Genomic DNA, 17235 nt, shown 5'->3' on the forward strand with positions numbered 1-17235 from the left:
TAATAATTGTGGCTGAAAAGTTACAGTACATACCACAGATAGAACTGAACATGGTATAGAAACATGTTGGTAGGACAGTATCCCAAAGTGAAAGATCACACTGTAAATAAGTTTTGTGCTCCTGGGCTAGGGGTTTGTATTACTAATGCTCAGAAGCCAAAGACTGTGTTGGGAGAGGACTACAACAGAAGGTACCAACCCTTGTTTGAAAATTGTTGCGGTGATATAGTCAGAAAAGATTGGGAGTTTGATCTCAGTTTGTATTAATCTTGTGTTGCTGCACTGGATCTCGAGCTAGCTCTGAGAACAGATGTGAGGAACTTCTGACCCACGGTCAAGAGTGATATCTAGTGACCCTGTTTCATATGTTGTATCTGGTATGTGGGTGTAGTGTTTTCCCAGATGATTAATTTTAATTAGCTGTTTTGAGGCATTCAGGACATTCTTTGTTGAAAACTGTGGTTGCATAGGAATAGAAACAAAGTTTGTAAAACACAGGTTAAGTCCTGTGAGAATACTAAGAAGGAATATTTATACATAGGTCATGAATATTACATCATTGAGACCCTGGCTTTCTGCCTTTCACCTAGCTTTGTGCCACTTCAGACAGAAAAATGTTACTGTATGGAACTACTGTCCTGACCAGTGACATAAGATGATGGCTGCTGAGATAGGCAAGATAAGATTTATGCATTCAGAAAAGGAATAAACACTCCAAAAAGTTAAGACCCCCATGTAGTTCTATGAGCAGAAGAATAAACAAAACCTATTTTTCTATGGAAGAACGTCTTACGCTTCTAACACTCTTTCTCCACTGTTACTATCTTAATATAGCTGGTTCTTTCTCAGATCCTTTCATCCTGGGTTTTCCTCCATCTCCTTACTCCCACGTGTCTCATGAGGCTCCCTGTAGGCCCCTTGCTTCCCTCCACAGCCCACCCATGAGAAAGGCAGTGTACACTGTGGCTGTTTTGGAGCTGTATGTACCTTATTTTTTATCCCCCTAAATCTTTCTAAATTTGTGTTTTGACCGGAAGTCTAAAAAGGTTACTGTGAGGTTAGGTGAAAATGACTCAGTTGATCATTACAGAAAGACAAAACTCAGGCAATGAACCTTTTTTCTTTTCCTTTCAGAATCAAGCTTAAAATAAAGTGACAATTCTTTTGAAAAAACATTTGCATTTTAAAATAAAAATAGCTCATGTGTTTATATCTTCTTCATTTGTTTCAGATGATATTCTGGAAGCTAAGTTTATTGCTAGGAATGATAACCACCACAGCAACTACAATTCTAGAAGTTATTGTAAGGCAATGAATTTTAGATATGTGACCACCTATATTTGTACCTATAGCCTGCCTTTAAGATATGGTCCTTTAACTAGGCTACAGAAATTTATTGTGTGACCTATATACACATCAAAACAGATCAGTTTTCAAATTTGTTTGTTTTTAAGCAACATAGCAAGAATAATTTCCAAAGGTGATTTGATAAGTCCTTCTGAATACCAAATTCACCATTTTGTAAACAGGAAGATAAGCAAAATTCATTAAATATAATAAATTCCATGTTGTAAATTATTCACCTAGCTTTACTGTTAGAGCGTTTTGAATTCAGAACCTCTGTGCTTCTAATCTTGGACTCAGACAATGAACGTAATATTTTCAATTGTCTCATACTGCTCATTCAGGGATGTTTACAGAGAAGTATGGCACAGAAAGAACAAAGATTCTTGCATTTAACAAGTCAGACATAGAGGCAAGCATAATGAGCTGTTGGATACAGAATCAGAAATTCGGAGAGGGCTGAAGGGGGATGAATTAGACTTTGAAATTTCTTGAAAATGAGAGTAGCTATAACTGATGAGGTAGGGAAAGGATATCAAATGGATGGATGCATAGGTAAGAATGAATAGGCACCGAAAATGAACTTCACAGCAGCACTTTGAGCGGATACCAAAGATGACAGATTACATTTGTCCAGGCTGAGGGAGAATATTGCAGTAATTGAGATGCACAGTAATAGGAGCCTGGGTAACGGTTTTAGAAATCTGGAAGAATCTGTGTTTTAGGGAGTGAAACTTTAGAAAGAATCTGCTTACATATAGCCTTTGTGAAAAGATCAAGAGGGGCACCCTTGAGATAATCACAGAAGGGAGAGGATGACAGAACTGAGACCTGGCAATGCATTTGGGAACTGGTGCTACTGACTATCTGAGCTAATTATATTTGGCTTGGAATTGAGGAATGGGAGAAAAAGATGCTGTCAAGCGGGGAGTGCAAATCAAATGGAGATGCAGGTGCTTGGTAAGCCAGTGTCTGTGGACATGCAAGCAGAAACATGGACTCAAAGAGCCGAAGTAATGGGAGAGAGAAGACTTCCGCATGTTTTGAAAGCAATTGCTTTGCTTAAAATATATAGTGGTTGGCCTGTTTAAAATATATGGCCTGTAAAAATATATACTGTTTGTGTCTTTGTTTTGACCTGTTTTTCTCTGTCTGGATCTCAGTTGCTGTTATGAGCCAAGTGCTGGGAAACAATGCTTCAGCTAAACCACCTCTTTATCAAATAAGCTATTTAGATATGCTGCAGTCATGGCTGCTGGCATTTAAAACTTAACCCTGCTTAAGATTCCTGCAGCTTCTGTTTCTCCCTCCAAGTAATATGTTTTTGACATAGGATAATTTTAAGTATCTTTTCTTGTGGAGTCCTTTTGCCTGTGTAGGCCTGCTTTCTCAGCTGTTTCCCTGTTTCGTTTCTGAAACAACCCCATTTCCCTCCCCTGCTCTTTAACTAGTGTGTGGGGTAAAGGCAGCATGTGCATGGCTGCTGTTTTGGCCATGCATGCGTTGGCTGGGTGGCTGTATATGCTGGTTGGGTAATATCAAGCCAAATACAGCAGAACCAGGCTTGCTCCTGTAGGTGTCCTAAGAAAAGAAAAGTCCTTTCTTTTTTCTTTCACTGGACAGTGCAGCATTTGTCCTTGAAGGCATTTGCAGATTTTCCCCTAACACTAAACTTCAGTGTCTGTGAAGTGCTGAGTCCCACTTTCCATGTCTAAGCAGGGTCCTGGAAGTTTATAACAATGAACTATTGTCAGCTTCCAAAATTTCTTTGCTGTACATCTTTGTTGTCAAAATTTTAATCGAAATTTTACTGAATATTTATTGAATAAAACAATATATTTCCTGGTTAATTTTATAGTTAGAATTCACAACTTTGTCAGGTGAATTTCGGCTTCCTTTTTGGTTTCATTATTTCGCTAAACTGACACTCTTTATATGAGTGGTGTGACACACATGCCTCAAAGTCGTTTACTGGCTTCCTTGTGGTTCTTTTTGGCTATTATTCCTCTCAACATAATTTCACTTACTTTATACTGAGTGGCATTACTTATTTTTTGTGAATGATACCGTTAGTGCGTCAGATCTTGATTTTCTGATTTTATACACCTGCCTCTGGCTACAGCCTTCATTTTTGCTCATTGAAAGGACCTGGGACTAAAAAATGATGGGAAGCCTGGACTGCTTTGCAATCATTCAGGACTGATGTTCACCAGCTCTGAAAAATGTTTATATTGTATTTGTGATATAATTGTTTTAGGAATCTAATTTTAAACTCACATTTTCTAAAAATATCACTTTGCATTTTATAGTGGTAGTTTAAGTTGCAGAAATCAGTATTCATTTTACAGAAAATACCAGTACTTTCTCAGTGCCATGACTATCCATCCTTGAGAACTGATATTTGTACATATTCATATGTATGTTCTTAAGTTTAGTGTCAGTGCTATAATGATGTAAAGAATACTGCAATGACAGGAGTCATGAGCTGCAGACTGTTCTGAGGTTTTCCAGGCTTTATGTTCTTATGTCAAAACATAAGTCTCCAAGATTTCATGTAAAATCTATGGTCACTCCATTTTTATTGTTTCCATTACTTCTGCAGTTTTAACCTTTTAAGTTTAGTGCAGCTACATGACCATTTTGAAAAGGTTTCAGATTCTTTTAGCTTTAGCTTAGGCATCAGCAGAATGAAGATTATAATGAAATGTGATTAAAATATGTAAACAATACTGATACTCTTATATGAGCAATATGGTGTTGCTTCTTCTTGTTAATTTAAAGTCAGTGGATTTTGAATGTGTAACAGAAGAAAATTTCTATTGCCCAGAAGCTTTGTCTCTGTGGTGCTACCCAGGCTGGTAGAGCTGCCGTTCAGCATGCTGCTCTGTTCAAGTCCCACCACAGAGGGCTCCTAAACTTTCTTCCTTTTCTTGATCTGAGCAGGCTATAACACTGACTTTCCTCTTGAACTCTGGCTGTGCGTGGACTTGCTGGCATACAAGTATGTCTCATTCCAGTGTGAAGTCAGAGCAAAGCGGAGGCACCTATCTTTTATGGGAACTCAGAAGTGTCCCTGTGTTAAGTTAATTAAAAAAAAAAAACCAAAAGCAAACAAACAAACAAAAAAAACAAAACCAAAAAAAAGAAATACAAAAGATTCCTTGGATTTTCCCTGCATATCAAGAGCTCAGGGATATTTTAAGACTTCCCATTACTTTAAGCATGTATTTTTCTGCAGCTTTGTGGAGGATTTACCATTTTGTCTTTATGGAGATGTACAAATGAAGCAAACTGACATGCAGGCTCCAGAAGAGTTATTCTTTACCTTATAAACATACAGACCTGCACAAAGCAGTAAAAAATCTGTGCGTGTTCTCCTGCTTCAGGCGATTCATCACCTGAGAATCCTCTGAAGTCTGGGACTTCTGCTTCTCTATAAAATTTTTTCTTCTGGAATACCATGCTTGTAAATATTTCCTTCTTTTTTTTCTCTTTTGTCTCCCTTCTTCCACTTTTTTCTTACCTGAAGAGCACATGTTTGTTTATGTGTCCTGCTCCACTTCTCTCAAGCTGCTTTGGAGCCCTAGAGCCTACGTCCAACTTGCATGTCCAGGGAGTGCTTCCCAGCTCCTCAGTTTGTGTGAAAACTCTGGCCATATCCTGACTTTTTATTTGGACAGGGAGAAGGGTATCCTTCTCTGGGGCTCCCTGGTCCATATTGGAGACCGAGCCCAGACAGCAGCTGGACAGGAGCCATGGCTAAGAGCATGCCTTATTGCAGCACACAGGTCCCTCTGATACTATGTTTTGTAAACACTTAAATGCTTTGTTTTCTTGTGTCAAGTTTTCCCACCTTCTAAATTTTAGTACCTCTGAGAGACTGGAGAAAACTGGTATCACTCTCCATCAGCCTAAGCTATTTCCATTTAAACAGTCTAAGATTGTGTCAGATCTAGACAATACACAGCACAACTGTGACAACATATGGCTGGCCTTTCATATACCTGAACATGCCAAGATGCAGCATTTTCATTCACGCAAATAGTTTTCATAAATGTACCTTAATTTCTTAAATTATTTAAAGGAATATTGAGGATACTTAAGTAAGTTAAGAGAAACTAACTAATATATGAATTTAAAGACAGATAAATTAAAGCTTATGTAACCTCAAGGAAGATGTTGTTCAATAGTAGTTTTAATACTGGGGATACCTATAGCAAATTAAGATCACTCTTACATTTGAAGGGCAGTCACATTAAACGGAAATGTGTGTCTTAAGTTATGCAAGATTATTTTAATATTTGCTTATTTTGATAAACAGTTCTTTACTTTGACATTGCAACTACCTTGCACAAGGCAGAATGCCAGCCAGGACATTTTCTATTCACAGACATATTTGGTGTGTTTTTTAAAATTTCATACTTGCCTACAAAAGAGAGAAACTATTTATGCACTATGAGTTTTGTATTCCATGACTGTTGTATTCCATGATGTTGACATCATGTGAACTGTAAATCTTCTAGCATATTTCTAAAGTGAAAAAAACCTTTTACACTACTAGATAATAATTCTACACAGCAAGTACCATTTGTCTCTTTTTCTTTCGTAAAGAAAACAGCACTCTGAATTAAAGTGTAGATGAAAGAGTTCCTCCATATATTGTATATTGGAAGATAAATACTTAAGACTGCTAAGTAGGTGCTATAGAAAGAATTGGTATACAGCTTTTCCTGCAGAACACTCCTGAACTTGCCAGCGTTTAGCATCATTAAACTCACTAAAAATAAAATGCCCTTAGGCCTGGTAAGAGCAATTGCTTCATAATTAGGCTCTCGGGAGAGAACCTGGGTTTTATAGTAAGCAATTTCTTTTAAAAAATGAGCTTTACCAGATGAAGAGATTTCTGAACTTCAGAGGTGGATGCTTGGAATCCATTCCTGCTCACATGGGAGGGGTTTTCCATACACTGAACTATTTCCATAAGCAGAATGCAGTGTCATAAAAGCATCGCAGTTACCTTGAAACTTAGGCACAAGATGAGGAATTAATTTTGAAAAGCTGAGAGACAAAAGCCAAGAGAACCAAACACTACGGTAGAAACTGAAGGAAATTGTTGGGTCCATTTGAAGACAGAAAACCTTTAAAAAAATGGAGTTTTTTTATAGTATCCCAGAGATTTTGGGAATCTATAAATAATATTGTACCCAAGATGTAGATTCAATTTCAGGAAAAAACCCAAGCAGGTAGGTATTATAAGCTGACGGATGTTAAGCTTCACAGTGTTGCACAGCTTTTCTGCCAAATCTATGCAGTGGAAAAACATAGAATACTTCAAAATGCAGACAGAACTAGACTTCAGTTTCTATTCACACATCAAGAACACAAACCAGTTTTGATTCTTTTGAAAAAGGTCAGTATTCAATATGTAACAAATAGACACAAATGTAGATCTAGTAGCTACCTTGGCCATGCTCAGAGGAGGCTTTTCTGAACTGTACTTACACCACCTCTAGAGAAAGAGCGCACACACTTCACTTTTCAGTGGAATAAACTGTCTCCTTTCTCTCCAGCAAGTTTCTTTAACATTTTTTTTCCAGAATCTGTATTTAAACCGCCCAAAATACTTCACTTCTGCCCTCCCTCCTAGTGATTGGTAAGATCCTTGACCTGCATGCCAAAATATGCATTCCAAGATGCAGAATTTTTTGAGCTAAACAGGATCTTGCTGTTGTGCTGACAAAACAGTATCTTAACACTAGCAGTCAACACACTCGTGCAACCTTTTTCCTCTTTTGGGGTACTTCATGGGAGCAGGATCATGCACTCTAGTGCACATTCAAAGGCAATGGGGTGAGACGTGCATGAGAAGATAACAGCTCACTTAGAGTCTTCTGAGAGTTTCACAAGCTAAGCCTTTTCAGTCTGTGGCTATCGTGGCCCACGTAAACCTGATTTTCAGCCATTCCTCAGAAAAAGCATGCTTTTGACATGGGAGGGGTCTTGCATATCAAATGACAGTCTGGCCACGGAAGCAGGCAATTAAGCAAAGATATTTGGGTCCTGCGGTAGTAAATGTGTAAAAAAATGAAGTTTCCAGAATTCAGGATGGAATACATCGTGCCGTGGAAGTTAATTTTTCTCCTCAGTGACTATAGGAAGAGTATAGGTTAGTAGCTTAAATTAAAGGCTTAATTTTTCTGTGACTGATGCTGGGTAGTGTGAGTCCCATCCTGAATGACAATGCTGTAAGTTTATAACTGATTTCAGAGATATATTTGGAGAAGGACTTGGGTAAAAGGAAATAGGGAAGAAGTCAATGACATCTTGAGGTAGAGTATGGATATCAAATAAATTGTTCCCTGTGATGAGTGCTGAGATTGCTGACTTTAAATAAAACTAGAGCAAAGATAATTTCCCTTTTCTTTAGCCTTTGTCCATACCAGTAGGTAGCCTGTTTGCTGCTGTCCAGTCATGGACAGGAATAATGAAGCCCTAATGATATGTCTGAAGCACCACTTTGCCATATACTGTGGTCTTTTCCCTAATTTTCCTGCTGTACAACTTGGGGCAGAAAACAGATGAAAGAAAAACCCATTGGGAGAGACTAATAACTTCAAAGGCTTTTACAGAGTTATACTTGCAAGAATTTAAACTTAAAGCTGATTTTTGCTATATTCCTTTAGAGGGAAGACATTTCAGCTTTCATAAAAGAAATATATAGCACTGAGGTACTACATAGTTCAGTCCTGCAGATGGAATGAAATACAAATAAACAGGATAATGAAAATTTTGGGAAGGCAAGGGTCTTTACTGCAGTACCTGGGAACACCTTCCAACTTCCAGTTCCAGGTGCATTCCTATCCTGAATCCTGGCTTCATGCTGGGATGAGACTTAAGAAAGAACCTCCTTATATATTTATATGCTCCCATGGAAACACAACCTAGGTGTGCAGGAAGCTAAGATGTGTTCAGCTAAGTCCAGGCTGAGGAATACATATGGAACTTACTCTAAGAGACAGCCAGCGACATACCCTGACTTTGCTCCTTAAAAGACTATTTCCAGATCTTAAAAACAAAATTAATACACTAGAAATCATTGATTTTGTTGTTAATGTAATCATAAGAATCACTTAAACCACATATTCTCCAATAAATGCTGTTCTGAGCCTGGATTAATCTCTAAGAGTGGAAAGAAAACTGATGTATGGAATGTAGAAAGGCTTTCCACTGGTTCGTCTGTTCAGCTAGAGATCAGCTTTCCCGAAGGACTGTTTGATTTCACAGAACTTGCCCTGTCCTTCATCTAAAATTCACCTGCCTCTGTGACTGTCCATGTTCAGTCAGTCTGCCCTTCTGCCTCTTCACGTAGTCTTGTTAGTTCTTTTCTTTCCGTAGTTCTGAGATAGAGGTGAAACTATGCTATTTACAACATAGAACTATTCATCTAGACTATCTTCACAGTCAACAGAGAAAAGTATGATTTTATAGGGTAAGTGTGAATTGGTTTTAGTGTGAAATTCATCTTTTCCTGAAGGAGATGTTTAGCACAGGTCAGATGACTGCTAGAGTTCCCATTTCATTTCATTGATCATGACAAGAATTGAGAGTGAATAACTGATATTCAGATTATTAGAGATATCTCTGGTTAGGTGAGATTAATCTCATCCATATAGTCTACATCTTATCAGCTTGTAGCCTAGATGGTTGAAATACTGCTTCTTCCCTGCTTGTGCCATCTACTTTTCATGTGCTTTATTTTTACAGTTACTTATGTTATATAGTTTAATGCCATGTTATGTTGTTTAATGCATAGAGTGTATTTTTATTGAGTAAAATGACTTTTCACTGCATTTTAATTGCTCTCATATAATCAGCATCAACCCAAGCTATTTCTTTCCTGATTTCATTGCTTTTTGTTGTATTGGCACTGGAATAACTCCCATCACCACCAAGCATGAGTATTGTGCTGTCTTTCAATAGGGTGCCTTAGAATACTTTACTGATTGATTCAAAGCTTGACTTCCCATGGCTTTTGCAAATGGATGTGATGATTGTTGTCCAAAAACCTATGTATTGCTCACTCCTATTGAAACAACCAGTAACATGTGGGATTGACTGTAAGAGACAATGGAGTATTCAAGGGTCCTTAACATCAGTGCTGATTCTGTTCACTTTCAGCTAAGAAGAGAAATATTAACAGCATTTTATTAACCAAGGAAACTGATGTGGTAACTTCACTGATGATCATTAGAGAAAGATAAAGAAAAGCTGGCATTCTGGCAGATGCTAATCTGCTGGGCAATGACCAGGGAAACTAGTGTTGCAGCTCCAAACAATGCAACTCTGTGGCTCAACTGAGAAGTAAAGTTACCTATAATAAAATACACAGAAGGGCTTTATTTTTGTTCAAAAATCATTTTCTTCTCCTCCCCTCCATAAGAATATAGGTCATAGATCCCAAAAAAAGAAAACATTTCATTATTGTCACTGGAAAAAAACAATAACAATTTAAAAAATTGCCATTATTTTAATATTTCCTTGGTCATTTTGAATATTACATCATGAAAAGTTCAGAAAGTGTGAATAATTTTCAGCTCTAAATTTTCCAGTATAACTTTTGTATCAGAATTTTTCTTCTTGGAATTAAAAGATACAATATTAAAGTGAAAAATCAGTAGCTGCAGTGTAATCTTAATTATCTAAATCAGGGGAGACAGAAAACATTTGGACAGCTGAAAATTCAGATAATTATCAATATAGCTAATAGGTATATTGGGGACGAGGGCATACCGTATAGTTAAAGTTTGGATTACAGTGGAAACTGCTGTAACTAGTGCATTATAACGGTCCATGTTTAACAGGATTGAATGTGGGTGCTTGAAGAAGTACAAGAAGCCCCAAGAGCTATTTGTGAAATGTCAGGTACATCTTGGCAAACTTCTTTTTAGTATTTTCATTTTGAGATTTATGCCCTAAAATACAAGGATTATGTTCTTTATCACTGTATTTGCTGAAGCTTCTATTAAAATCCTCACTGTCTGCAGAAGTGTTTGATTGTTCTTTAAAAAACTTGCCAAATTCTTTTTGTCTGAGTAAGATCTTATGGTCAGTAATTTTCACAGGCCTCCCCTCTTTCTTAATCCATAAGGATGCTGATGTCGTCTCTTGCCCTCGCACCCTGCACCACTGTGAAGAGCCCACCTCCCACAGGCACTGGGGGCTGCTTTTAGGTCCCCCCAAAGCCATCTCTGCTCCAGGCTGAACAAGCTCAGCTCCCCCAGCCTTTCCTCACAGGGCAGGTACACAGCTGCCACCATCCTGGAGGCCCCCCAGTGAGCTGGATGCAGTTTATCAATCTCTGTCTTGTACTGAGGGCCCCAAAACTGGATGCAGTATCTGGGTGAGTGCTCAGTAGGAGGTGATAACCACTTTCCCCAATCTTTGCTTATACAACCCAGGCTACCACTGGCCATTTTTGCTCCCAGGACTTGCTACTGGCCCATGTGCCACTTGCTGCTCACCAGGACCCACAGATTCTTTCCCACAGAGCTGCTCCGCAGGAAGTTGGCCACAGGCTGTATCAGTTCCAGGGAAATTCCTTCACAGGGACGGGACTTTGCACATGTCCTTGTTGAATTTCATGAGTTCCCTGCTGGCCAATTCATCCCGCCTGTCCATGTCCCTCAGGATGGCAGCCCTGCCCTAGAACAAATTGACTGGTCCCTCCAATTTGGTATCAACTACAGGCTTCATGAGAGTGCAAATAATGGTATTATCTGGAAAAGAAGCACAGATTTTGTCAGAAAAGTCAGATATATTTACTCAGATATTGGAGAGGTTTTTTATTTATTGTATTTTGAAAGGTGTTAACTAATAAGTACATATTGCATGCACCTAGAACAATGTATCTGTATTTGGGTAACAAATAAGAGAGGGGAAATATGCGTAGGCAACAGGTGAAAAGAGAGGCAGGTATTTTAAGATGGAGGATACTGCTCTTTTGTGCAGGGGAAAAAAACCTACATCCAACCAGAAAAGTCAGTTTTCTCAGTGAGAAAAGTTAAGTGAGGAAAGCGAAGAGCATTAAACTGTGATTAGCTAAACCATTACCCCTTTCCCTGCTGCTTATTTCTATTTTTTTTTCCACTGTCAAGCTCTTGAAGAGGAAACTGATACTGTTGCAACTGCTGTTTGTTGTTATTTCAATATTTTAAAATGGAATTTTATAGAGTATCTCCCAGCAGTAGGAGAGTTTTTGCTGTTGGCAGATTACTTCTAAGTGATAACAGTTTACTAATAAGCTTCTCTTCAGCTAAGTATAGCATATATACTTTATATACAGTGGCTGTAAACAGGATGTAGAACATAGAGAAACTAATACTCCAAGTTTTCTTGCCAACTTAAAATTACAGTGATTATTAACATGTACTTACCTAAGCAGAAATAAATATTTCTGGTGACTAAAATTACAGAAGCACATGCGACCACAAGCAGGATTTGATGCATGTAGAAACTGAACTGAATTTGAAGAAATATCTGTTACTCTATAAAAGGAGGGTAAGAAATTAAGACATGGAAAGGGCTGAAAAGTATCTATGTTTAGTTACTCTATCAAAAGTCTGTATGTGTGATACAGTTATATAGGTAGTCTGTATATGTTAATAGAATAAACCAAATAAACTTTGAACAACATAATGTATTTTTCCTTATACACGTACCACTGAAATATTTTCTTTTCTCAAGGAAGCGCATACTTGAGCAATACTTATGTATTTACTTTCCAAAGTAATCCTGTATTCACTTAATCACTTGTGTAAAACATCAAGGTATCCAGGAGTGTCCTGCAGTTCTTCATCCTGAATTGCACTGTGAATTCTTTTTCCCATGCCTTGTGAAAAAAAAAAATAAATCTGTTCTTTCTGTATGTGTGTGTATATATATATATATATATATACACACACACACACACATATAACAAATGTGCTGAAGGATGAATGTTCCTTGAATGGATTTGCTTTGACAAGGGCTCCATTAGCAATTAATTTTATATCAGCAGTATAGCCAACTCAAACTAAAATCACCAGTGCAACCTGCATTAAGGGCTTTTTTTTATGGATGACACTTTGAGTTAAAAGACAATACTTTAACTGTGTTTATAGTGAAGGCAATCCATCTTTTTATTTCCAATTTATTTATTTATTTTGCAGAAGAGCATTGAACAGGCCATAGAGACAGTGGCATAGATTATTCTAGGGTTGAATGGGTACTAAATATTTTAACCCTTAGGAGTAAGATAATAAATACCTATGCAGCCCTGTCAGTGTTTTGGAGATGGGAACAATAGTACACAAGTACCCTTCACAGCAAGGTGAAGGATCTACAAAGGACATGCTGTTAAGAGTGGATTTTCCTCCTGAAAGAAGACAGCAATTTCTGAATTTTCAGACACATTTTTTTGTAGATAATTAGTTTTGATCATAAGCAAAGAAACCTTCTTGATATAATTTAACCCATTAAAAAAGGAACAAACTGTACACAGACTTAATTATGTCTCTTAAGTGAAAAGAAATAGCAATGAGCACTCCACTGTAACAGTTGCAATACAAATTATCTATTAGGGTTTTACAGGAAGCCTGCTGAGACAAACAGGACTAAAACTAGAGCCAATTTTCCCTCCAACTACTTCTTTCAGTGGATTTGATATTTCTGATTGCTGTAGGATTATAAGATTAGACTTGCCACAAGAGTGACTCCCCATGATTAAATTTTTTATGTTTATTTCCAAAGTGTCTTTGAAAAAAAGTGCTAGTAAGTTTCCTTAGACTGTGGGGATTCCTGAATATTTTAGATGAAAAACTTTAAACATTACCTTCTTCGAAGTCTTGTGTTATTCAAACCTGCATAATTAATGTAAAAACAAAACAAAACCCAACACATACCAAAAAATCTAACATTTTGTATCTCAAAATGTGTATATCCCAGTTTTAAAAAAAATACTCCTCCTGTTTTTTTACCGGTGCTGTTTAACATCTTTGTTGGGGGCATTGACGGTGGGATTGAGTGCACCCTCAGCAAGTTTGCCAGTGGCACCAAGCTCTGAGGTGCAGTTGACATGCTGGATGGAAGGGATGCCATCCAGAGGGACCTTGACAGGCTTGAGACGTGGGCCCATGTGAACTTTACAAAGTTCAACAAGGCCAAGTGCAAGGTCCTTCATGTGGGTCAGGGCAATCCCAAGCACAAATACAGGATGTGCAGAGGCTCAATTGAGAGCAGCCCTGAGGAGAAACACTTAGGGGTGTTGGTTGATGAAAAGCTCAACATGACCAGGCAGTGTGCACTCGCAACCCAGAAAGCCAACCACGTCCTGGGCTGCATCAAAAGAAGCGTGACCAGCAGGTCGAGGGAGGTTATTCTCCTCTTCTACTCCACTCTTGTGAGATCCCACTTGGAGTACTGCGTTCAGCTCTGGGGATCCCAGCATAAGAAGGACATGGGCCTGTTGGAGTGAGTCCAGAGAAGGGCCACGAAGATGATCAGAGGCTGGAGCACCTCTCCTGTGAAGACAAGCTGAGAGAGTTGGAGTTGTTTAGCCTGGAGAAGGCTCCATGGAGACCTTATTGTGGCCTTCCAGTACCTAAAGAGGACCTACAGAAAAGCTGGAGAGGGACTTTTTACAAGGGCATGTAGTGACAGTACAAGTGGTAATGGCTTTAAACTGAAAGAGGGTAGATTTAGATTAGATACAAGGCAGAAATTCTTTACTGTGAGGGCGGTGAGGCACCGGCACAGGCTGCCCAGAGCAGCTGTGGCTGCCCCATCCCTGGCAGTGCTCAAGGCCAGGCTGGATGGGGCTGTGAGCAACCTGGTCTGGTGGGAGGTGTCCCTGCCCATGGCAGGGGGTTGGAACTAGATGATCTTTAAGATCCCTTCCAACACAACCCATTCTATGATTCTATGACTCCATAGAGTCATAAGAGAGGACCAAACCAAAATGCCATGAACAACCTGAATTATAAGAAGTCCTGGAGCTTTTAAAAAAAATTATTTCAGGATAGAAAACACATAATTAGAAAATTTGTCAAATCTGATTTTGAAGGACTGAACAACTTAACAAATTAAAGCTTGATGGAGATTCTCAGCATGGAAATTTCAGCCTAAATGCTTAGCTGGGTAAAGTGTTAGTAGTGCCTAAAAATGGTCAAAGAATGGTAAATCATCAGACAACCTTATCAGTACTCATCAATTCCAGTTTCAATGACCAGGTCAGTCTCAACAGTCCCAATCATTCTCCTGGTTCTCCAGTATTACTGTCAGAGGAACTTTGTATGGATAAGCGCTTTAAAGAGTATCATACAATGGTATTAATATTTTTCTTTTCAGAGTAAGGTTAACACGAGGCAGCTTCGGTTCCATTTTTCTGCTAGTATCCAGATATGTGCAGTGCAACTCTGATGATGCTACTCATTCAGTGAGCGCAATTTATCTGTTAAGCTATTTTACACAGCTATGGAAATTTCACAAGGGATAAAAGCTAACAATAAGTAGGTTTGCCTGAACACTGCAGAAACAGTATATAGTCCCAGATCTGTACTTGCTTACAGTGCTGTAATGCAACTAACTTCAGTGGAAAAGTAATTTTGAAATTAAATCATTCATTGAGGAGCAGAATTTGTCTTTCAGTTTTGTATTTGACGTCATAGATTCAGCTTTTTTTTTGTAGTAGCCCCTTTATTTCTATTCAAACTGGCTATGTTCATCCACAATTTTTAAGAATGACAATGGATTTCTGCTAATTCTTCCTTCTGATGTAAAGAGTTTTTTACCATCTATTTATTAGCCATCCAGATGGCTAACTTCTGATACTTTTTCTCACAATGCTAGTGTATTTTCTCCTTTAGTTTCTATATTTTTCACCAGCCACTGCAATATACTTGCCCATCCATTTGTCTTTGGAAAGGTGACCTTTCTGCTTCTTGAGGACAGAGATCCTGAGATATGGCTTGGGTAAAACAGGCAGGCAGACAGCAGTATTGATTGTTCCCACGTGGTTTTTCTATATACATGTACTATTAGGAGCTTTCAAAAGTGACGAGGGAGCTCTAACAGCTGCCTTAGCTCTCAGCTCATGAGAAACCCTCAGCTTCTTCTATCTATCATCCTGCACAATCAGCAGGAAAGGCTGAGGTGCCAAACTTGGCAACAGGCTTGTAGCAGCTTCTGTAAGTTTGATGGTGGGAAGTATTTGCTCCTACTGCTGTTCAGGATTCATGCTCTGGGTACATTTACATGTAATGCTTACTTTTTGAGATACTATTTCCAATTCTGTTTATTAGGACTGGAAATTTATCTGAGAAGGTCCATATCTACTAATATTAGTAGAATGAATCCCTGCAGAGAGAAGAATCAGCTGTGTTTATTCCCTGAATAACTCCTTGCTCAGTGCCTGCTTTCTTCTCACCCTAGTCTTTGCTGAAGTCTTTTCTGGTATTTCTGCAGTTGTGAGCAGGGTGAAAGTCAGATTAGTTATGCAGCAAAAACCAAAGTAATCCCTGAGGGCTGAGTTTGCTTGGGCATGTATTAAGGGACTGTGTGCAGAGCATGGTGCAGATGTGTGGGCAAGCAGACTGCAAAACACATTGCTGTCAATAAAGCTGCAGAACTTGAGGGCTTCAGTGTTTCTCAGGCTGCCTTTATCCAGTGCCAGAGGGCTTCTGTAATTTCTTTTGCTCTTGCTTCCTCCTGAGGGACAGCTTTCTTTAAAGAAAATCAAGGATTAGAGGGAGGTAAGGCCTGTCTGAAGAGACCAGAGGGATCAGTTAGCTGAACTTGGTACCTGAAGGTAGGGAATTCACAGTCCTGTAGCCTGTATAGTAGAAAAAGGCAACAATTCTGATTTGAAAATAAGAGACAGGTGCTGTCAAAAGTCTATAGCAAGAACATCTATTTGTAAATTATCCCTGGATTCAGGAAGAGCTACCTGCTAATGAGAAGTTAGAAACTCTTCACTGTTTTTTTATGGTGATGTTTTGCTTTTACTAATTCTCTTCCTGATACACTTTTCTAGCATAGCAAATAATAATTACAAATTATAATCACATAGCACTATTCTTATCCAACAGCAAACTCAGCCAGGATAGTGTCAAACAAAGCTGCATGCAATTTCTTATTTAGGAAAGCAGTTTTCTGTATTAGTACTATGGGAAAATGTTGTAATCTCTCAGCTGATGGCGTACACTGTTGTAGATGTAATGATCTTCTTTGGCTATAATGGTGATGAACCACTATGCAATCACATGTCAGGTTTTGCCTGCACCTGTTTGCAAACTCAGGTAATTATGCTCCGTTGTCTAATTGCTTATTTTATGGATGTTTTGCTCACATCTTTTAAGCAATGCTATTTGTTTGCAGATAACTAATGGTAGGGTTCTTTAGGTATCATACTTTAACATCTGATTTGTCTGATTGCTGCAGGTGGAAACAATAGGTGATGCATACTGTGTTGCAGCAGGGCTCCATAAGAAAAGCCTTAGTCATGCTAAAGCCATTGCCCTGATGGCACTGAAGATGATGGAGCTTTCAGAAGAGGTTCTCACTCCAGATGGGAGCCCTATCAAGGTAAACCCTTTACTTTTTATTCACGGCTAGTCAATGGTACAGGGACCTGATTAATTCCATCATGTTCTGTCAGTAGAAATCTATTTATTGCTAGGAGAATTTAAAATTACATCAATATATATCACAGTCTTTTTTAATGGATTTATATTTCACTGATGCCAATCAACAACCATGTAAGATACACCTTACTTCAGTAAGCACAGTGGACCACACAGACTAGCTGTTGCCTTGTCATATGCATTGAATGCCTGTTTGTGGCTGAGGGCTATTAGA

At 38.5% G+C, this 17235-nt stretch overlaps 1 protein-coding gene across 1 annotated transcript in view; it reads left to right on the forward strand.

The window, feature by feature from the left end:
• GUCY1A2 (guanylate cyclase 1 soluble subunit alpha 2) overlaps positions 1–17235 on the forward strand; it is a 177281-nt gene that overhangs the window by 96760 nt on the left and 63286 nt on the right. The window contains exon 6 of the mRNA XM_055801911.1: positions 16819–16962. Coding sequence (XP_055657886.1) covers positions 16819–16962 — 144 coding nt within the window. The remainder of the gene's footprint in view (positions 1–16818; positions 16963–17235) is intronic.

The sequence above is a fragment of the Falco peregrinus genome, chromosome 4 (genome assembly GCF_023634155.1).
Source record: "Falco peregrinus isolate bFalPer1 chromosome 4, bFalPer1.pri, whole genome shotgun sequence".
Classification (NCBI taxonomy): domain Eukaryota; kingdom Metazoa; phylum Chordata; class Aves; order Falconiformes; family Falconidae; genus Falco; species Falco peregrinus.